This window comes from Schistocerca piceifrons, chromosome 5, assembly GCF_021461385.2.
Source record: "Schistocerca piceifrons isolate TAMUIC-IGC-003096 chromosome 5, iqSchPice1.1, whole genome shotgun sequence".
NCBI lineage: Eukaryota > Metazoa > Arthropoda > Insecta > Orthoptera > Acrididae > Schistocerca > Schistocerca piceifrons.
In genome coordinates, this window is record NC_060142.1 from 63211527 (window position 1) to 63235289 (window position 23763).

The 23763-nt window shown below is 39.6% G+C and overlaps 2 protein-coding genes across 2 annotated transcripts in view; one reads left to right on the top strand and one right to left on the bottom strand.

The window, feature by feature from the left end:
* The window catches only part of LOC124798475 (6-pyruvoyl tetrahydrobiopterin synthase), a 36020-nt gene extending 28506 nt beyond the window's left edge, over window positions 1-7514 (bottom strand). Inside the window, exons 1-2 of the mRNA XM_047261906.1 lie at window positions 7313-7514; window positions 7142-7221 (exon numbers count right to left, since the gene is read on the bottom strand). Of these exons, the coding sequence (XP_047117862.1) occupies window positions 7142-7221; window positions 7313-7380 (148 nt within the window). The 5' untranslated portion in view covers window positions 7381-7514. The remainder of the gene's footprint in view (window positions 1-7141; window positions 7222-7312) is intronic.
* Window positions 7515-7695: 181 nt separating this feature from the next.
* LOC124798474 (electron transfer flavoprotein subunit alpha, mitochondrial) lies at window positions 7696-23348 on the top strand. The gene is made up of 6 exons (XM_047261905.1): window positions 7696-7853; window positions 10916-11068; window positions 20599-20863; window positions 21839-22054; window positions 22195-22346; window positions 22968-23348. Exons 1-6 carry the CDS (start codon window positions 7818-7820, stop codon window positions 23142-23144), a joined length of 999 nt encoding a protein of 332 aa, XP_047117861.1. The 5' UTR covers window positions 7696-7817; the 3' UTR covers window positions 23145-23348.
* The last annotated feature ends 415 nt before the right edge of the window (window positions 23349-23763 follow it).

Consider the following 23763-nt stretch of genomic DNA (forward strand, 5'->3'; position numbering starts at 1 on the left):
TCCATTGTTTCCTCACATACCTATTCTCATATACTAAAGACATCTACAATATGCATGATATACTTTACCTTTATATTCCAAATAATTTACTTTGAGGCCCCACTCTTCCTCTCCCACGATTATGTAAAGTTCTTACAAGCACCCAACTGCCAAATGACGTGTGCCATAATAGCAAAAATTGGACATGGCTCTGCTTCCAATAACTTGCTCAACCTTTGAAATAGCAGCTGCACAGACTTTGCTTCTCACCAAGCCTCCAAACACCAACTGAGCAACTGCTCAAATTATTACCTACTGCGTTATGGATGGTTTTGGCACCTTTTTCTCTTCGCTGTCTCATTTTATTTTGTTTCCAAGATTCTGGTCCAATTATAGCTTTTTGCAACTATTATTACAATAGATATCAATGATGTACCCCCTTAAACCAAGAGTGCCTGAAGGCCCTTATTTAGCTATGATAAATAAGATGATGATGATTTGAGGTGAGGGACGCTCGACATCATGGTCATCAGCGCCGTGACAAAAAGTCAGCATCCTGATCTCATGGGTGTGGACAAAAGCTGTCCCCACATGTGGAGCAGTTTATAACTTATTAAAGTCTGCCTCCCTTCCTCAACAATTTAGGGATGAGCCCTGACAGTTCAAAACTTTCACCGCCCTTGTAACACTGGAATTAGTATCTGCGAGGATGGTGGTCAGGTCTCCATCGAGACTGAGGATTGCCCTCATATCAGTATGTAGCACACACATTGCCACAATACGCTGAACTGAAAGTGGCACGCCACAAACTTTACAGAGTGGTGGATCCTCTCACTGGAGGAGAAAGCCATGTGTTAAAGGGCTTGTCTGATGTGCAGTCTGGTAAGCAGAACTTCCTTCCAGTGGTGAGGCTGACATGAAGTCCGCCATACCTTTGTGACCAATTTGAGTGACTGCAGTTTGTTTTCTATCACCTGCAACCATTCTGTCTCCCACTGATGCATGACGCGTCTGTCAGAAAATGAGATGATGGCGTGCAGCGGGATGGGTCATTGATGAATGGTACCATCCCAACATGCTTCCTTGGTGGCTTTGTCAGCCATGCTGTTGCCCTGTGACCAGGTACCCAGCAAAAGATCACCTTCTTGCCACGGTGTTGGAGTCACTGTAAGGAGTCATGGATGAGCTGAATCAGTTGCTCTACTGGATACATTTGGTGAAGTGCTTGCAGTCCACTAAATGAGTCTGAACAGACAAGAAATCTTGTACAGTGATGTTGGTGAATCCTCCCCAGTGCTATCAGAATGCCATACAATTCTGCATCACAATTTGTAAATTATTCCAGAAGATGCACTTTAAAAACACTAACTGAGAACATTCTCTTGCTGAGATCCATCTATATAAACAACAATAAAAATGTGGTACATACTTAAAATGGATGAAACCAAGTTGTAAAAACATAATCCGGAGGACAAGTTGTCTTGTACTGTGTCAATCTTAACATCACTTTGGGCCTCTGAAGACACCAAGATGGCAATGTGGTCCATCCATGGCTGTGTATTTTGATGCCTGATAGATCCAGATCTGTGAGACAGTCTGTAGCACGTATCCCAAATGACTTGGTCACATGGGGCCGATTCCTGAACAACCGTTCAAAGGTGTCAATGACTGAGGCAAAGCTGAGATTTTCAGCACCTGTCAAGCCAAAAGGATACGTTGACGAATCCAGAGTGTGGTTCACCAGCCTCTGCACACAGATTCTGAACTAGGCTGGTCCGAAAGGCTCCAGTCGATATCCGAATGCCTTCATGGTTGACAGCATCTAACACCTTGAGGTAGGAAGGACAGGCTGATCCGTAGACCATGTTTCCATAATCTAAACGTGATTGAACAAATGCCCTATAAAACTGCAGGAGGCAGCACTGGCAGCTCCCCATGTCTTTCTGCTAAGGCATTTCAAAATACTCAATGACTGGAAGCCCTTTGTTCAAAGGTTGGATGGTTGGTTTAAAAAGGGGAGGGGGAGGAAAGGGACCAAACTGTGAGGTCATCGGTCTCTTGTTCCCAGTAGAACAATTACCCAAGGGAAAGAAGAAAACAAAGAAAATGTAAGGCACAATAACAGGAGAAAAGAAGAACCAGAAAACTGACAGAAGGTCAAGAAACACAACAATGGACAAAACAGGACAAGAAAACCACAGAGACGCTAGAAACAGGGAGAGGAGATGATAAACAAGAAAGCATATTACCATGGCTGGCTGACCATAAGAATAAAAAAGGATAAGCCAGCCACTCTGCAACACATTAAAACCTCCACCTCAAAAGCCCTAGGATGGAGGACACAGAGGGACAAAGGACACACACTGAAACTCAGATCAAATGATAAAACCCTACCTCATGAACAGAACGTAAAACTAAAGCTGCTGTTGAGGCACTGTCGCCCAACATTGAAGGTAGGGTGCCGGGAAAGTTAAAAGTCTGCTGCAGAGCAGCTAAACGTGGGCAGTCCAGCAAGAGGTAGACAACTGTCATTTGGGAGCCACAGCGACACCTAGGTGGGCCCTCACGATGGAGGAGGTAACCACGTGTGAGCGGAGTTGACAAAGGACAACTGACTCCCTGGGAGAAGCCCGCATGGAAGACTTCCACACATTCACAGTCTCCTTAATGACACACAGTTTGTTGTGCATACTGTTATGCCACTCCATCTTCCAAAACCAAAAAACCTAGCAGCATAAGACAGAAAACAGGTCAGTTTCAGAGATGCCCATCTCCAGGAGCTGTTTATGCATAGCCTGTTTGGCCAGTCTGTCAGCAAGTTCATTGCCTGGGATGCCGACGTGTCCTGGGGTTAACACAAACACCACTGAACAACTGGACCTTTCCAGGCAGAGATGGACTCCTGGATGTTCGCTACGAAAGGATGGTGAGGGTAGCACTGGTTGTAGCTTCTAAGCTGCTCAAGGAGTCAGAACAGAGAAGAAATGACTCACCAGAACAGAAACTGATGTACTGAAGTGCACGAGATATGGCCACAAGCTTTACAGTGAATACACTGCAGCCAGCGGGCAAGGAATGCTGTTCAATATGGCCTCTGTGGACATAGCCAAAGCCAACATTACCATTGGCCATCAAGCCGTTAGTGTAAACAACTTCAGAGCCCCAGAACACGTCAAGAATCGAGAGGAAGTGACAGCGGAGAACGGTGGGGTTCACAGAGTCCTTAGGGCTATGCAAAAGGTCCAGACAAAGCTTTGGTCGAGGTGTACATCATGGAGGTGTACGTGAATGGATCTCAAGCAGAGGTGGTAAAGGGAAGGACTCCAGTTCAGAGAGAAGAGATCGCACGCGAACCGCAATCGTGAGCCCTGACCTGGGCCACCAATGCAGGAAATGAACTGTTGTGGGTGGGAAAAGAAGACGGTGATTCAGATGCTCAGGAGAACTATGAATGTGTGCAACATAACTGGCGAGCAGTTGTGTGTGTCGGTTTCGCAATGGAGGGTCTCTGGCCTCCACCAGGACACTGGTCACTGGACTCGTTCTAAAAGCTCCCGTTGCTGAACGAGCACCACAGTGGTGCACTGAGTCGACGAAATGCAACGCTGAGGGCACCGCCGAACCATAAACCAGACTCCCATAGCCAAGGTGGGATTGTACAAGGACTCTGTACAGCTGCAGCAGCTTAGAACTATCTGCATTCCAGTTGGTGTTGCACAGGCAGCGGAGAGCATTGAGGCGCTGCCAGCACTCCCGCTTAAGCTGATGAAGGTGAGGTAGCCAAGTCAATTGGGCGTCGAAAACCAGTCCTAAGAAACGATACATCTCCACTACAGTGAGTGGATCGTCATTAAGATAAAATTCAGGTTCTGGATGAAAGGTCCAATGCCAAGAGTTATGCATGACACACGACTTCGCGGCTGAAAACTGGAAGCTGTGGGCTAGAGCCCATGATTGCGCCTTGTGAATGGTTCCCTGTAGGTACTGCTGAGCAACATCAGCACTGGAGGAGCAACATGAAATGCAGAAGTCAATTGCATACAGAGAAGGAGGGACCAATGGCCCTAAGCTGCTGCTAGGCTGTTGATGGCCACTAAAAATAGAGAGACACTCAATACGGAACCCTGCGGAATGCCATTCTCGTGAATACGGGGGTGGAGGGGGGTGGGGTGGGGGGTGGGGACTACGGGAGGCACCAACTTGGACATGGAAAGCATGGAGCGCCAGGAAACTAAAACAAGGATATATATATTTTCAGTAAACTAGATAAAAAAAATCAGTAGTGTCGTATCTCACTTAGGAACTTGAAACTCTCAGCGTGGGGCAGGAGTATGTAGATGAACTCCGTTTCAAGTTTAAAAGAATAGTTGACCATGCACTGAATAGATATGTACCCAATAGAACAGTTCATAATGGGAGATAACCTCCGTGGTATACAGTCACTGTAAAGAAACTTCTAAAGAAACAGGGATTACTGCATAATAGGTGTGAAGCAAAGTGTTGGGCTATAAATAGAGAGATGCTGAATGAACATGTCTGGCTGTCAAGTGAACAGTGTGTGATGCCTTCAATAACTACTGCAGCAGAATATTGTCAAGTGAGCTTTCACAGAACTCAAAGAAATTCTGGTTGTATGTAAAGATTGTTAGTGGCACCAGGTGTCAGTACCTAGTGAAGGAAACAGAAACCAAAATTAAGAATAGTAAAGCAAAAGCTGAAATACTTAACTCTGTTTTCAAATGTTCCTTTACAAAGGAAAACCTGGGAGAATTTCCGCAGTTCAATACTTGCACCACTGAAAAGATTAATGAAATAACTATTAGTGTGAGTGGTGTTGAGAAATAGCTGAAATTGTTAAAATTGAACAAAACTCCAGGGCCCAAAGGAATCCCTGTCAGATTCTATACTGAATTTGAAGCTGTGTTAGTTCATCTTCTAACTATTAGGTAGGTCTCTCGAACAAAACTGATGCTCAGTTCTCAGAAAAAGCCACAGGCCACACCCATCTACAAGAAGGTTAGTAGAAGCGATGCACAAAACTACCGTCCAGTATCCCTGATATTAATTTTTTGTAGACTCAGAATATATTCTGTGCTCAAACATAATGAGGTATCTTGAACAGATTGACCTCCTCAATGCCAGCCAGCATGGTTTTCCAAAACACTGATCATGTGAAACCCAACTTGCACTTTTCTCACTTGTCTTACTGAAAGTTTTGGATCAAGACAATCAGATAGCTGCTGTATTTCTTGATTTCCATAAAGCATTTGACTCAGTACTACACAGCTTATTGACAGAAGTACCATAATATGGGGTACCAAGTGAAATTTGTGACTGGATTAAGAATTTTAGACAGGGAGGATGCAACATGTTAGCTTGGTTGGAGAGTCATTGTCAGACGTAGATGTACCCTTGGGCATGCCCCAAGGAAGTGTGTTGGGACCCTTGCTGTTCATGTTGTATATTAATGTCCTTGCAGACAATATTAATAGTAAAATCAGGCTTTCTGCAGATGATGGCATTAATGGAAATGGAAATGCCACGTGGCTAGGGCCTCCCGTCGGGTAGACCATTTGCCCGGTGCAAGTCTTTCGAGTTGACACCACTTCGGGAACTTGCGTGTCGATGGGGATGAAATGATGATGATAAGGACAACACAACACCCAGTCCCTGAGCAGAGAAAACCGCTGACCCAGCCGGGAATCGAACCCGGGCCATTATGTATGACATTCCGTTGCGCTGACCACTCAGCTACCAGGGGCGGACATGGCATTAATTGTAATGAAGTACTGTCACATCTTGATAAGATTTCAGTGTGGTTCAGAAATTGGGAACTTGCTCTACATGTTCAGAAATGTAAAATATTGCACTTCACAAAATGAAAGAAAAAACATAGTAACCTAAGACTACAATATCGATGAGTTACTGTTGAAATCAACCAACTAATACAAATACCTAAGTATAACACTTTGTAGGGATATGAAATGGAATTATCACAGAGGTTAAGTCATGGGTAACGCAGGTGGTAGACATTGGTTTATTGGTAGAATACTAGGGAAGTGCAATCAGTCTACAAAAGAAAATGCTTACAAATCACTCATGCAATCTGTTCTAGAATACGCTTAAGTGTGTGGGACCTGTACCAAATAAACTTGGCAGGAAATATGGAATGTATACAGAGAAGAGCAGCACAAATGGTCACAGGTTTGTTTAATCCATGGGAGAGTGTCACAGAGATACTGAAGGAACTGAACTGGAAGACTCTTGAAGACAGACATAAACTATCCCGAGAAAGTCTATTAACAAAGCTTCAAGAACTGGCCATGAATGATTACCCTAGGAAAATACTACAACCCCCTACGTGTCACTCACATAGGGACTGTGAAGATGAGATTAGAATAATTACTGAATGCATAGAGGCAACCATTCTTCCCACACTCCGTGAGTGAGTGGAACAAGAAGAAATGCACCTCACAGTGATTTGGCAGTGTGTAGATGAAGATGCAGCAATGACTTTACATGAAGAATTGAGAGAGAGAGAGAGAGAGAGAGAGAGAGAGAGAGAGAGAGAGAGAGAGGATTAAATGTGTCTATCATATTAAGTGACCTGAGTACAAACAAATTGGGAAAATTTTGGAAATGAATTGAGTCACTTTATATGTGGCCATTCTTTCTTGACAAACACAATGTTGATAAACTGATTCTTGACAGCAGTGTCTGTGCAATGTAACATAGCTCTCTGCGTAGGAGTGTGCCGTCTTCCATTCCACAGCCACTTCTGTCACATGAAAAAAGATGTAATTCCTCCCATAGTTTTGATTAAGTTAGGTCCCTTACATGTAGCAATAAGAGCATAGGGCCAGTGACAAAATAATTACTCAAGTTTCTGTAGGGACTAAATGGCAATTGAAGTTTTTTGTTTGTTTGTTTACGTTGGTAAAGGCACTAGTTTTCAATCACATCCAGTGTGCAAGTCCCCTCTTCCTTCCCGGTGACCTTACTAGTTCACACACTGATGGATGGAGTGCTTAGAAAACCCAGTTACTTTGTTCAGTCGCTAGAGCAACTTAACATTCAACAATCTGGGAGACTTGGAGTTTGTGCAGGTGGTCATTTCCATACACTGCAGTATGTGTTTTCTTGTGCTTTACCCTATACTTACCGACATAATTGTGGCCATGCCCGTGAAAGTTGTTGCATTTCCCGTATGTTACACGGTTTTCTTCATCTGTAAGCTGTGGACTGTAAAAAAAATTCAAATTTCAGTAGGAATGATAAGCAGAGAATTTAAAGCGAACACTTTAAACAGCGCGCTCGCTGCGGAGAATTTTACCTGTGTAATCTGTGACAAGCGCTGAATATTTCCCTACGAGTGAGGTACGCTACTGGATTGCCCGCCATTGATCTATGTGACGAGAACAAAATTGGGCACAGACACAGAAGGATCCGTGGTCAACTGGTTACCTAACGAAAAGCCACTGACATACTCTTTTTTTTTTTACCAATGCAGGTCGTCTGACAACTCGCTCAACTATCTCACATAACAGGTGTCTCCGGCATTACCAACCGTTATTTACGTAACCGAAAAGCTTCAAGTTTTCTAGGGATAACGTAGTAAACAACCAAAGTGAAAATTATTCAGTTTGTTTGTCACTTGAACATTAATAGGTATTTTCATTTCGGAAATATTGTAATAAATACTTGACGATTTGATTTCGTTAAGTTGCCTCGTGTTTTGCTACTAGTGGAGCAATTGCCCTTTGACTCCATCTATGGACCAGGCGAAAATCTGGGGTCGAAGTCTGTGTGTGTGATGTGGAGTCTAAGTTCGGACTAAAATGTTCGCATCTAACAGCAGGGGACTAGCATTGCAGGTAGCTTCCGTTTTAGTATACTTTCATACATTTAATACGATGCCCGACCATATATTGAAAAGGCTTGTCTGCCGTTTAACAGCTGTGTTTACCTGGTGATATAGTTACTACAGCCCTTCTACATTGTTCAACACCCCTCTTCGTTCCTGCTGTCAACAATTTTGCGCCTCCCACATCTTTGTGGCTATCGGAGTGTACCGTTTATCAAACGGTCACTCCCATTTTGTCAAGTAAAAGCGCAGCCAAATATCACGAGGTACTTCTGCTGAAACGATTCCATACGCTACGCTGGTGTGCCATTATATAATCCTAAATTTATTTACATCGCCACAGACATTAATCCTGAAATTGCAATTTCACTAGTAGAAAAATTTTCCGAATCGGTATTTCCGTAAGGAATACGAAATGCTGTTACTTGTATGTTCCCAAACAACTGTAGTACGGCACATTTTAAATTATTTACTTAAACAAATTTAACACCCACTGTAGTGGTGGGTGTTGTTAAGACACAGGACTCGTTTTCGGGAAATATGGGATTAAAATCCTCCTCATAGCCACCTGGAATAAGTGTCACCAAATCACTTGCCGTAATTGTAGGACAGTGGTGGGCCATGTCTGCCTACCTACTCCACACTTGTCATTTTTGGTCATGAATGGCATATTAAACACTAGTCTTCCGAGTTCTTCATATTTCCAGTCATCTATTATAGCAGCAGACCGAAAAGTAATAGATACCAGACTGTGTAGGTCTACTGTACAATGTGCAAATATACGAATGAAGAGATTTAGGTCTCCGTTATGAATATGACTTTTTAACTAAGTGTCTGGTATTGACTCAGACAGCTGCATGTACTTGTATTAACAGAGCATAGCAACAGTTATCAAACTCCATATTCATTAAACTGTATTGACATTCCAAAGAGGTAAGATAAATTTCCACATTTTCTGTATAATACATTATTTTTATTAATATCATATGTTACATACATTGCACCACTTCCACTTGACTGTTGTTTTGGGTGCCCAACATCACAAGTGATTAGTATCCCTGAAGTCCGAAAGTGATACACATCAAATTTCCTGACAGTAACAGTTCCTTGCTTGGGGAGGAGAGAGGGATAGCTTGGGGATGGTCTAAAGGATAGTTAGGTCACTAAGACGATAGCATAGGATGAAGAGGGAACCATTTGCAGTGAGGATAGGTGCAGATTTTACTATATAAAGTCTGCAAGATCAATAATACACAACTTAAACAGAAACATGATGGATACTGTAATCCTCTGCTTGTCATTTCCATAGGGATTCTGTGCACAAAATCAGATTAATTACACCATGCACAGAGGCATTTAAATAGTTGTTCTTACTGTGCTATGTATGTAAATAAAATGTAAAGAAGCCCTAATAACTGGTACATTCGAAAGTACCCACTGCCTTGTATTTCAGTGGTTTGCAATGTATTGCTGTAGAAGTAGAAGTAAAAGGGTCTAACACACTTTTCTGGGACACATTGAAATTAGTTCTATGTGTGGTAAGATGGCTAACCATCGAAGATCGTATGCTGTATCCATCTTAACTTGAAATGATAAATTGTTACACATTTCATTTGACACGTGATATGACCTTACTGTCACTAATAAGCATTGGTGTGTTAATCAAATGCCTCGTGAAAGTCTACTTGCTCTGATTCGTGGTGTGCAGGATGCCTTCCGAGAAGTATGAGTTCAGTTTTGCATGACTATTGCCTTTGGAATCCATGATGGTGTAATTTGTTCTGTTACAGAGACCTTTTTATACATTAGCTCTTAAAATGTTCTAATGTTTTGTAACAGATGAATGTTAAGGGTAATGAGCCTTAGTTTTGCGGATCTCTACTGCTGCTCTTATTGTCGAGGATGCGATGTTTGCTTTTTAAACAAATCTTCACAATGGGCCTGCTTACTGTTACTATTGTCTTTTTCTGTTAGTTGAAAACAGTGTTCATATTTTGTGTATTTGTTACCCTGGGAACACATCAGTCAGTAAGAACTGAGTGTGTTACCAATAGTATGTAACTAAAAGGCTAAGACTGCTGCGCATGCGCGCGTGCGCGCTCACACACACACACACACACACACACACACACACACACACAGGGTATAACGTGCAATCACCCTGTTTACAACATTTGTGTCCTCGGTCTTCAAATTACGGGATGCACAAGATTTTCAATTACTAGTTGAACATTACTAAAAGAGAATAATTAAAATACGAAAGGACAACTTATTTCTTTATGATCAGAACCCTGTATTTGGTTGTATGTTCTGTTTTGGGTTAAAGTGCACTTGGTGTCTGCAGCTTTCCCGTTGCATGCTGCTGCTAGCAGTTTATTAACCTTGGCCATAGCCATTTGGGTGATTGCATAATATAGCCACTGAGAATCACTAAGCTGTATAATCCTGGTCGTCACAAATATTTCAGTGTTTTTTTGTGAATATATCAAAATTTCTAATATGGTGTTTAGGGTACAACTTATTAGCTTACCTTTAAAAAAATTATTTACAAAGCTTAGGAAATGATGACTGAGCAATGAGACTGGCTGCTCATATCCAGCTCGTAATTTGCCACGTTCATTTCCCAACCATTCTTAATGCGAACTGTTACCAGCACACAATGGAAAATCCATGAACACTGGTAAGCGCTCTTTTACCCCAATTTGTACAGGAAAACTGTAAAATGACACAATATATTGCATCCTGACAGATTTGAAAGTTAACAATTTGTAACATAATGTAATATTTAAAACTTTCATTAAATGGTATGCCCTATATTATATAGTATTTCATGTTAAAATTTACTTGATAATGTTACTTTAATTAAATCTATATTATACCAAATGGATTGCCTTTTTAAAGGAACGCAATGTGGGTAGACTAATGCTGAAATTTAATGCTTCTTTTTTGTGTCTTTATAATAATTTTTAATACTGTAAGTTGTCTGCTTCAGAAGTGTGGACAGCAAGCACATGTATATTTCTATAGTAAGTGTGTTATACTGCAATTTGTTATTCCTTTCCTTGCTTGCAGCTTTCTAATCATCTGAAGAGGCTACAGAGCACTTTGGTGCTAGCTGAGCACAACAATGAAAAGTTGATACCAATAACACAGAATGCCATAAGTGCAGCAAAAAAGATTGGTGGAGATATTTCAGTTCTTGTAGCTGGAACAAAATGTGCCCCGGTTAGTATATGAAATAGATTTTTATGCAAATGAATAACATAACTTGGTTACATAGGTGTATACTTTGTTTGTGTTGCTCATGTTGTGTAAGTTTTGCAGAGTCAATAATTTGTCAACAGACTGTGACATCTACTTTTATTTAGAAGCAGTTTCCGCCTGTTTAGCTGGGTGGTAACATGCTCGCCTGCCACGAAAGTGTGCCCGGATTAGATTCCTGGCCGGGTTGGAGATTTTCTCCGCTCGGGGACTGCGTGTTGTGTTGTCCTCATCATCCTTTCACCCTCATCACTGGTGCCAAGTTGCCCACTGTGGCGTCGTCTGAAATAAGACTGGCAGTTGGCAGTCAAACTCCCCGAATGGGGCCTCCCAGCCAACAATGCCATACACTCGTTTCATTTCATTTAGAAGCAGTTAAAGTTGTAACTTGGATAAATTTAATTTTGAATAAAAGTACATAAGTAATCACTGCCACTATCATAAGTTACATCAGAATAAATTTCGGTAATTTAGCTACTTCCTTTTTATCACATTAACTTACAGGAACTTGAAAAAGTTTAGTGCTAAAACTGAGCAAACTGAACATTTTGGTACCATGATCCTGTAAATGTCATTTTTGGCTCATGTGTTCTAAAGTTCCCCAAATTAAAGAATACGTATCACCCTCATGTCACAAATGTTTGTGAAAAATTGTTATATGAAAATACTGGAACATACGAAAAAAGTTTAAAATATCTTTTCCCAAATTTTGGATCAAAGCTGTTGTTGATGCATAATTTTGAAATTATGCACATTTTCACAGATTAGTGTTGCTGGAAAGGTGTGTTAATAGTTTGTAACCTTGTAACTTTTTTACATACAAGTACATTTGAGTCAACTTTGTGTCAGTGGAAAGATAAAAGAAGCAGTTATGATATAAAATTATTAAAATGCTGGAATTGTGCATACAGATCTGTAATGAGACATTTCTAAAGATTTTTTGTAAATTTCAGGATTTTTTTGTCACCAAAATCACAGGTTTCACCATCTTAATTTTGTTTCGCGTAATACTAGCCATCATACTTATCAACATAAAAAAATCACAATTGTGTTTGTGCCGGTTAGTGTTTTTAAACAGAAAGAACATAAATGAAACTATATTTGCTCCATTTTTACTCTTAGCTAATGTCAACAAATGATCTTCAATTCATATTAAATAGATCTATAACATTTTAAAAAGTGTTCACCCTCTTCAACAAGATATCAATGGAAAATACTGTCTGATCCTAAAGTGTATCTGTGACTTGAGCTTGCACTAAGAGAGTGCAAAACTATTAAAATAGGATCATAGGGGAGTCACCAAACTTTGGCATGAAGTGGCCATGAGTAAACTGTGCTCATTAATTTTACCTTTGCTTTTCTTCTTCACTGATCTCCAAAATTTTTGCATGCCACCATTGATTATCATATGTGGCTGCAACAAACATTTCTTTCTTGATAATGGCAGAAAGAGGCCTTGCTTGATGGACGTGTATGAACTGATGATGATGATGATGATGATGATGATGATGATACACACATTATCTGCAACCTGCTGTCATTCAGTGGTTTGAAGAAGTGATTACATCTGATCCCAGTAATGGTAGAACCAGTTTCATATTATTTTTGTAATATATTTGTGAATTTTATCTCCTCTGTTACAATGTAAAATTTTGTATTTCCCGTGATGAATATAAACAGATCTTTGGACATGAAATGAAATCATCATGTGGATTCTGTAAACTTGTTCTTGTGACTAAATGTTTGAGTCCCACCATCTCTTATGTGCATTTTTGCTATGACTAGAGGCAAAATTCCATTATGCTGTTATCCCATAATGTTGCTTATGATGGCACAAATTTGCAAGGTTGTTGAAGTTTTTATATTGTGCCTAACTGCCATCACTTAAGTAAACGACATGTTTGATGTGTGTTACTTGCTCCAGTATTCAGGTGAGTGCAGTTGCATGGGAATCTATGCAAGACAATGATGTTGACTTAACATAGCCCTGTGTTTTGTAGTACTTGACAGAAGGATAAAGTACTGCATTGCAGTGTCTGAGACACTGCTTTAACAATCAACAGCCACATTAAACTGAGAATGAACTCAAAAACTTGTATTATGGTTCTGTGTCAGCTGTAGAATATTTCAGAGCAAATGAAAATTTGTGCTGGTACAGATTTTTATTTGCGTGTTCTACAGCTGATGTAAAATTCCATGCTTGATTTTAATTCACAATTTGGAGATTTCAGTATTTAATGACATTGTGTGAAGTCTCTCATATTTAATTTTTTCATCTTAAGACGAGGTACTAAAGTTAGATTATTTTCATTGCATTCCATGAAGGTTGATCAGTTTTGGTCAATTGCTTGAATAACATTTTCAGAATTTTGTAAGGATTCTAGCTCCATTATACTGTTTTGCCAGTCCCTGAAGACACACGTAAACAATTTTTTTACTTGCAGAAATTCAGTGTACGTCATCATAATAGTAAAAAGTCTGAACAAGTGTTTCCACATCATTACCTATTCTGTTTCCCACTTTCTAGTTTCCTTTTTGACCAAATACCACATTACTTTTGTTATACCCTAGACTTCTTTATCATGTACTCTGTAGTGTTACAAAAATCTTTAGACTTTTCTTTTCTCCATCAAGTTAGTGTTAATCATTTAGCACTGCCATGTTGTTCACACATTTTCCACTGGAACAGGTAGCACTTCGGAAGCTGTTTGCTGGAATTTTAATGCTAAGATAAAAGACATGGATTGAGTGCATTTTGAGTGCCTGTCTTGCGTTCTTTAGTTAATTTTTAATGGTGAAGAAATTCCAAGTAATTCACAACTTTCATAAGTTTCTCAAAGACTGTAGACCAGTCTGCTGTATATTCTGGATCATCAACTTCACATTCATCCATCCTTGGCAAGCTGTATGTGTAAGAGATAGGATGGGATTATGACAATGCTGCCCAAAGCTTTGTACCCGAGATAACTCAGTCATTTGTATTTGCTTGCCATGGGTAAAGAATTTAATTTTAAACATTTCTTAACATCTTCTTTACATTGCTTATTAAAAGGATCGCAGAAAATCATTTGTATGTCATCACAAATATTCCAAATTAGAGCCTTTGATGAGAACAACACACACATTGTCAGTAGGCTATTCTAACATTGTCAATATTCTAACAGGAAATTCTCAACTTTAATTCTCAACTTCAGTGATTCAGTATAAGCTTCATTCATACTTGACATGTCTATTAAACCAAATCGTTTTGCTGCTGCTGCTACTTTTCTTCTGGATGAGGGGGACTATAGAACATTTGGTTTCCATAATTATTTCTAAATTGAGTGTGTGTATTGTGCAGAAAAGGGATGAAAGAGTTAATGACAATTTTATGTTATCTGTATTACTAATGTTTAGGAACAAATAAGATTTATATTTGACATAGCAGAAATCTCCCTGTAACATGCTCAGAGTAAGAACAATCATAAAGCTGTTGCCAGTTCACAGCAGTCACACTTCTGTTTCCAGCTAATACTGTTTACTTCTGACTAACTTACTAGTCAGAAGAGGCACTGAAAGAGCCTGGGAGCCCGGCAAGAATGCCGAAAGCACAAAATCAAGACAGTCCTCCAGTGACACTCTGCGCATGGCGTGTGGTGTTTGGGTGTGCTGCTAGCTCGAAATGAAAAGAACTGGGTTCTGATTTGTGTTGAAAAGTGTTGTAATAGGCATTATGTGAATTAATCCCTTAATCCCCAAGAACATGAAAAAATTTTAAATTTTCACAAAATTGACTTTCATTTTCACAGCAAGCAATGAATACAAGAATAAATTGGCAAAAAGTAAATAATCAATTGTTTAAAGTTGTTTCACTTTGTAACCACTTGGGGATAAAATTTTCTACCAACCATCAGTTCATGAGATATATCTGAAAGCAGTTTTGCGTTTTTTGTAGACACAACCTGACATCCTGAAACTTCTATGAACTCCTATGCCTGAAACAAATTATACCCATGAATAACAGACAGGGGCCAAAAAGGAACAAATATATATCAAAAGTACAAACTGTTTCAAAACCACTCATAACAGCAACAGCACCAACTCAAATTTACACTACAATAATGTTGGATACTCCCCCCATGAACCATGGACCTTGCTGTTGGTGGGGAGGCTTGCGTGCCTCAATGATACAGATAGCCGTACCGTTAGTGCAACCACAACGGAGGGGTATCTGTTGAGAGGCCAGACAAACGTGGTTCCTGAAGAGGGGCAGCAGCCTTTTCAGTAGTTGCAGGGGCATCAGTCTGGATGAGTGACTGATCTGGCCTTGTAACACTAACCAAAACGGCCTTGCTGTTGTGGTGCTGCAAACGGCTGAAAGCAAGGGGAAACTACAGCCGTAATTTTTTCCCAAGGGCGTGCAGTGTTACTGTATGGTTAAATGATGATGGCGTCCTCTTGGGTAAAATATTCCGGAGGTAAAATAGTCCCCCATTTGGATCTCCGGGCGGGGACTACTCAGGAGGATGTCGTTATCAGGAGAAAGAAAACTGGCATTCTATGGATCGGAGCATGGAATGTCAGATCCCTTAACTGGGCAGGTAGGTTAGAAAATTTAAAAAGGGAAATGGATAGGTTAAAGTTAGATATAGTGGGAATTAGTGAAGTTCGGTGGCAGGAGGAACAAGACTTCTGGTCAGGTGAATACAAGGTTATAAATACAAAGTCAAATAGGGGTAATGCAGGAGTAGGTTTAATAATGAATAGAAAATAGGAGTGCGGGTAAGCTACTACAAACAGCATAGTGAATGTATTATAGTGGCCAAGATAGACACGAAGCCCAGGCCTACTACAGTAGTACAAGTTTATATGCCAACTTGCTCTGCAGATGACGAAGAAATTGAAGAAATGTATGATGAGATAAAAGAAATTATTCAGGTAGTGAAGGGAGACGAAAATTTAATAGTCATGGGTGACGGGAATTCGACAGTAGGAAAAGGGAGAGAAGGAAGCATAGTAGGTGAATATGGACTGGGGCTAAGAAATGAAAGAGGAAGCCGTCTGGTAGAATTTTGCACAGAGCATAACTTAATCATAGCTAACACTTGGTTCAAGAATCATAAAAGAAGGTTGCATACATGGAGGAATCCTGTAGATACTAAAAGGTATCAGATAGATTATATAATGGTAAGACAGAGATTTAGGAACCAGGTTTTAAATTGTAGGACATTTCCAGGGGCAGATGTGGACTCTGACCACAGTCTATTGGTTATGAACTGTAGATTAAAACTGAAGAAATTGCAAAAAGGTGGGAATTTAAGGAGATGGGATCTGGATAAACTGACTAAACCAGAGGTTGTACAGGGTTTCAGGGAGAGCATAAGGGAACAATTGACAGGAATGAGGGAAAGAAATACAGTAGAAGACGAATGGGTAGCTCTGAGGGATGAAGTAGTGAAGGCAGCAGAGGATCAAGTAGGAGAAAAGAGAGCCACTTGTACGAATATCAAGAGCTCAGATGGAAACCCAGTTCTAAGCAAAGAGGGGAAAGCAGAAAGGTGGAAGGAGTATATAGAGGGTCTATACAAGGGCGATGTCATTGAGGACAATATTATGGAAATGGAAGAGGATGTAGATGAAGATTAAATGGGAGATACGATACTGCGTGAAGAGTTTGACAGAGCACTGAAAGACCTGAGTCAAAACAAGGCCCCGGGAGTAGACAACATTCCATTAGAACTACTGACGGCCTTGGGAGAGCCAGTCCTGACAAAACTCTACCATCTGGTGAGCAAGATGTACGAGACAGGCGAAATACCCTCAGACTTCAAGAAGAATATAATAATTCCAATCCCAAAGAAAGCAGGTGTTGACAGATGTGAAAATTACCAAACTATCAGTTTAATAAGCCACAGCTGCAAAATACTAACGCGAATTATTTACAGATGAATGGAAAAACTGGTAGAAGCCGACCTGGGGGAAGATCAGTTTGGATTCTGTAGAAATGTTGGAACACGTGAGGCAATACTGACCTTACAACTTATCTTAGAGGAAAGATTAAGGAAAGGCAAAACTACGTTTCTAGCATTTGTAGACTTGGAGAAAGCTTTTGACAATGGTGATTGGAATACTCTCTTTCAAATTCTGAAGGTGGCAGGGGTAAAATACAGGGAACGGAAGGCTATTTACAATTTGTACAGAAACCAAATGGCAGTTGTAAGAGTCGAGGGGCATGAAAGGGAAGCAGTGGTTGGGAAGGGAGTGAGACAGGGTTGTAGCCCCTCCCCAATGTTATTCAATCTGTATATTGAGCAAGCAGTGAAGGAAACAAAAGAAAAATTGGGAGTAGGTATTAAAATCCATGGAGAAGAAATAAATACTTTGAGGTTCACCGATGACATTGTAATTCTGTCAGAGACAGCAAAGGACTTGGAAGAGCAGTTGAACGGAATGGACAGTGTCTTGAAAGGAGGATATAAGATGAACATCAACAAAAGCAAAACGAGGATAATGGAATGTAGTCGAACTAAGTCGGGTGATGCTGAGGGAATTAGATTAGGAAATGAGACACTTAAAGTAGTGAAGGAGTTTTGCTATTTGGGGAGCAAAATAACTGATGATGGTCGAAGTAGAGAGGATATAAAATGTAGACTGGCAATGGCAAGGAAAGCGTTTCTGAAGAAGAGAAATTTGTTAACATCGAGTATAGATTTGAGTGTGAGGAAGTCGTTTCTGAAAGTATTTGTATGGAGTGTAGCCATGTATGGAAGTGAAACATGGACAATAAATAGTTTGGACAAGAAGAGAATAGAAGCTTTCGAAATGTGGTGCTACAGAAGAATGTTGAAGATTAGGTGGGTAGATCACGTAACTAATGAGGAGGTATTGAATAGGATTGGGGAGAAGAGAAGTTTGTGGCCCAACTTGACTAGAAGAAGGGATCGGTTGGTAGGAGATGTCCTGAGGCATCAAGGGATCACAAATTTAGCATTGGAGGGCAGCATGGGGGGTAAAAATCGTAGAGTGAGACAAAGAGATGAATATACTAAGCAGATTCAGAAGGATGTAGGTTGCAGTAGGTATTGGGAGATGAAAGAGCTTGCACAGGATAGATTAGCATGGAGAGCTGCATCAAACCAGTCTCAGGACTGAAGACATCAACAACAACAACAACAACAACAACAATATTGGGTATGCTTTCGCTGTCAACGATCTAGTCAGTATGGTCACTAAACATCACACACATCAAAATCTCTTACCAACACACAACACAAGCTCCTTGCTGATTGTTGCTTTGAATGCTGTGACTGACTGCTACAATGCACTACATTCATAGAGTACCTCAGTTGTTGTCTATCTTGCCACCACATCAGTGGTTTCATATAAAAAGCACTGGTACCTGAAAAGGGTGGTTTCAGACAGAAACCACTGGTACACGGAGGGTTGAAAACTAAGATGATGCAACTTGTGATTTTGGTGGAAAAGTTCTTGAAATTTGCCAAATAAATAAATAAAATAAAATAGCTTTCATTACAGTTTTGTAACTATTTACATGCATATTTCCATCATTTTAATAATTTTATATTATAGTTGATTCTTTTATCATTCTTTCCAATGACACCAAGATGAACAAAACTGATTAACAAATAGGAAAGTTGTAGTGACTATTGTGGCTCTAGAAGCCAGTTTGTGCAAGTGACCCACATTTAAAAATGGCCCCTAAATCTAGTTTTGATCAAAATAACATGGAAAATTATTTTAACCTTTTTTTCTTACACATACATATTCATATGAACATCTGCATTGTGAGGGTAATGGTCACTAGGTGATTCCATGTGAAATAGGAATTTTGTTAACTGTACTAAGGACGTGCATCTTTTTTTTCTGTCTTCGTGCTTGTGGTTTACAGTTTTTACTGCCTTTGTAATCTTAATTCCTTTACTACAGGCATTCCACTTAACACTTCAGTTATCAGATAACCTCTTTGGTATTGACAGTGAATTAAATATAATTGAAGGGATGTGATTCTAATATAAACTGCCCGGCAGATTAAAACTGCATTGGTCCAAGACTCACTCAGAACTTTCGGCTTTTGTCGATGAATGTGTCTTAGCTATCCACTGATGATTCATGACTCACACTCACAGCCTTAACTTCTGTGAAGTTTGGAAAGTGGGAGGTTCTGGTTGAAATAAAGTTGTGAAGGAGTTGTGCCTGGATATCCCAGATGGTAGAGCATTAGCCCACGAAAGGCAAAGATTCAGGTTGGGGTCCCAGTCTCAGTCCAGTACACAGTTTTAATCTATCAGGAAGATTTAAATCTGTTTACACTCCATGGCAAACTGAAAATTCATTCTGGATTCCATTGTAGTCAGTCATGCAGTCCACATATTATTCTTTTCTATAAGTAAGTAAAGTGGCCATCAACCTGAATGTCAGTTTGAACACCACAGTGCTTTTCTAGGCATTGTGCTATTGGGAGACAATATACCACTGCCTTCCTAAGATGTCTGAACCGTCATATCCAGCCCCTTTATAAGTAGATCTACAGTTTAATGTGGATTTCGAAACCCAGCACAACTAGGCATTCTTCTCATACAAATGGTTCCCAGTGGGGGAAAGAGTTGATAAATGACAGATAAAAGTACTTATGTCGACTGCGAGTTGAACCTGTGACCTCTGGATCTGTATTCAGACATTGTACCACTGAGCCACTGTCTTTTCTAGAGTGAAATGAAAAGTTGTGAATGTGTATTATTTCAAGGGTAGTTGTCACAAGACATGTACTAATCATGATACCTCCAGAAAGATGTGATACTGATTTAACTGTTGACAAATATTGAAAAAAGAGGATGAATTACAAATTTGTTTTGATAGTATGAAACTATTGTAGTTCTTGTCACTTAACTTTCACTGCTATTTTTGACACTAAGCTTACAGTGCAATATGAAATTGATATGAAGGCTAACACAAGACTTAAAAAATAAAGTTTAATGTGACGTTTTCTTAGATTAATGTTAAAGAAATGTGTTGTTGGTTTTTCAGTCTGGGTTGCAGCTTTCCACACTAGTCTATACCGTAATACTCTCTTCACCTCTGCATAATTACTGCAGCTCACATCCATTTGAATGTGCTCACTGTATTCAAGCCTTGATTTCCCTCTACAATTTTTACATTCCTCCCTTCCATTCCCACACTTCCCTCCATAGCAAAATGACTCTTTCCTGATGTCTTCATGTATGTCCTGTCACCCGATCCCTTCTTTTAGCCAGATTGTGCCATAATATCAACCACTGCTTCCCGTTTATGTCCTTAGACACACATCTGTTTACTGGTTTCTGTAAAAGTTGTAGTTAACCCTTTGGTCCCTGTATTTTATCTATGCCACCTTCAAGATTTCAAAGAGTGTACCAGTTGTAAAAGTTGTAGTTAACCCTTTGGTCCCTGTATTTTATCTATGCCACCTTCAAGATTTCAAAGAGTGTACCAGTGTACAGTACATTAATTCTTCACAGGTTGCTGCACAGCTTTCAAAAGCATCAGGGGTGTCGAAGATTCTCCTTGCAGAAAATGATGCTTTTCTGGGATTCACCCCAGAAACTCTGACTCCACTTGTGTTGGCAACACAGAAGCAGTTCAACTTTTCACATATTGTAGCTGGTGCTAGTGCTTTTGGCAAGTCTGTCCTTCCTCGCATTGCAGCAAAGCTTAATGTGTCGCCTATTACAGATATCATTGATGTGAAGGCACCTGACACTTTCGTAAGGACAATATATGCAGGTAAGATCACATACGATTTTGTATCTGTGTGTTAAGTTGTGGTTTTGTAACTTCTGTTCAATTTAAGCTATGGTACAGTGAAAAAGGTTACTTGTTATATTGCTGAAGTAACTGCGCAATACACTGGTAGACGAACTTAGATTTGTGAGCAAGGGTGTTTGTGCTACCTTCTACCTGAGATGACTGTCTGCTGCGTCTCAGAATTACTTGATGTGACTGGAGAAAATTTGGTTTTTTGGTATCCAACAAGCAGATCATTCAAAATTAATGTTTTGTCATTGTGTGGCAGAACTCGAACAGCTGAAACAATTAAGTCAAAAAGCTGGCTTGGAGTATCCCAGTTATATTTCTCATAGTGTGTGAGACTCAATCCTGAAAACATAATATAAAAAGGTTGAGTGAATAGGTGGTGAGCTCATGAGATTGGAGCGCGCACGTATGTTGGGTATTGCAGTAAGGATTCTACTTTGCAAATGTATAGAAAACAACATAAGCTATTTTAAATCACTATCTGACAGGCTATAAGCTAAGCTGGCCGGTGTGGCCGAGCGGTTCTAGGCACTTCAGTCTGGAACCGCGCGACCGCTACGGTCGCAGGTTCGAATCCTGCCTCAGGCATGGATGTGTGTGATGTCCTTAGGTTAGTTAGGTTTAATTAGTTCTAAGTTCTAGGCAACTGATGACCTCAGAAGTTAAGTCGCATAGTGCACAGAGCCATTTGAACCATTTGATTTTAGCTGTAAACTAAAAGTATTTCAAAGCAGATTCTACCACAATTTGAACGAAGTTGAATCCAGCACAATTAAAAGAAATACCCCCCACAAAATTTTCAAGCCAGGAGTGTGCTTTGGAAATGTCGTGTGTATTTCTTTGAGAATGAATCGAGTGTTATTCTGATGATTTGAATGAACCTTGACATACTTGACCATTTTTTAAAACATGTCTCTAATTATCACTGTAATTTTTTGTTTTAAGGAAATGCTATCCTCACATTGAAGTCAAAGGATCCTGTTAAAGTCGTCACAATTAGGGGGACGAATTTTGAACCAGCACCTCTTGAGGGTGGCAGTGCTTCTACTGAACAAGCTGCTGCAGGAGACTACAAAACTGACCTAGTACAGTTCGTTGGACAAGAATTAAGCAAGAGTGACAGGCCAGAACTCACTAGTGCCAAGGTGGTTGTAAGTGGCGGTAAGTGCATATGTATATTTTTGCATCTAATGCTGTAACTTATTCTGTTAGGTTTCACTCTAGTTTTTAGTTATGTATGATGATCCCATTACCATATTATCTACATGGGCTGTGTAAGACATAAACAATACATTTCTTAGGCCGAGGTATGAAGTCTGGAGACAACTTCAAGCTTCTGTATGATCTTGCTGACAAGCTCAATGCAGCAGTAGGTGCATCTCGAGCTGCTGTTGATGCAGGATTTGTTCCAAATGATCTACAAGTTGGTCAAACAGGAAAAATTGTAGCACCAGTGAGTATATTAATTGACTTATTGAATTTGAAAATCGCAATCTTGATCCCTTTTTCCTAACAGAAAACATTAACTAAAATGTGTCAGAATTAAATGTTTGTTTATACTGGCAAACCATTAAAACATTGATCCCTCTCTGCAATTTAGAACAGCTGCACCTCATAGTGGCATGTATTATTTATGCCAGAACTTGACAAGACTATTTCAATTTACAGAACAAGGGATTTGTGATTTGTCACTCTTCTTCAAGTTTGAGTATATATTCCTGACTCATAGGGTCTACCATTAGGTTAAAGCTGTGGATAAAATAAAATAAAAATATTTTTAAAAAAACTAATTTGACTGCAATTAAAGTTAATTCAGTTGTCACAGAGTATCACCAATAGCCACCCATGCTTAGCAGTTTACACAGGGAGTTACAAAGAATGACAGCGGTCTACCACTGCTCATTGCTTTGTGTAAAGCACAAAATGGTCTTTTTTATAACTAAATTATTAAGTTGTACAAATAAGCAATCCACCCTGTAAGTCTCCCCATGTAGTCTTGTAATCAATCAGTTATATTTTTCATTTGCTTGATAAATTTGTTTGTGTTCAAACTAAATGTAATTTTTAATTCCAGGAGCTGTACATAGCAGTGGGTATATCGGGTGCCATCCAGCATTTAGCAGGTATGAAGGATTCAAAAACAATCGTCGCTATAAATAAGGATCCGGAAGCTCCAATATTCCAAGTGGCTGATTACGGATTAGTTGCTGACCTCTTTAAAGTTGTACCTGAACTTACTTCTAAACTTTGAGTTTGTATTTTTTATATTTAAGTAAGTTTATTTTTATAATCTGAAGCCAAATCACAATATTTCACATTTTTATACGTCGTCATTATGTTATTTCATAAACAATGCCTCTTAAGACATTGTGGTCCTAAGTATTTTTTTTGTTATGAGGAAATGAATGTACCACAAAATTTAATAAATATCTGCCATGCATTGCTGGTTCTGTTATCGGTGTTTCATTTTATCTAATTTATATGTCTATAATTACCAAAATATGGCCATAGGCTGATATATTTAGCAATATTTACAAATAAGCTTCTGCATTTTGTGATGTATTTTATGGTATTTAGTACAGCTTGTTCACCTTGCTTTCAAGTTCAGTGTATGCTAATTTGTGATGGGTGTGGGATAAAGTTTTGAATAATAATTCTATAATGCTTTTACTTGCTGAACTTAAATTTAGTCTGCAGAATGAACTGATTTATCATGGAGGTGACCTCACACACTCACAGTTCATTAGCATGCAGGAACCCACGTCATCTGTAATCATATTTCTGAAAAGGCTGTAGTTGGCAGTAATGATTTCCAGTTAAGTTTTCAAGTGAATTTCTTTGACTACGCATCTAATAACTGTGTTCAAAAA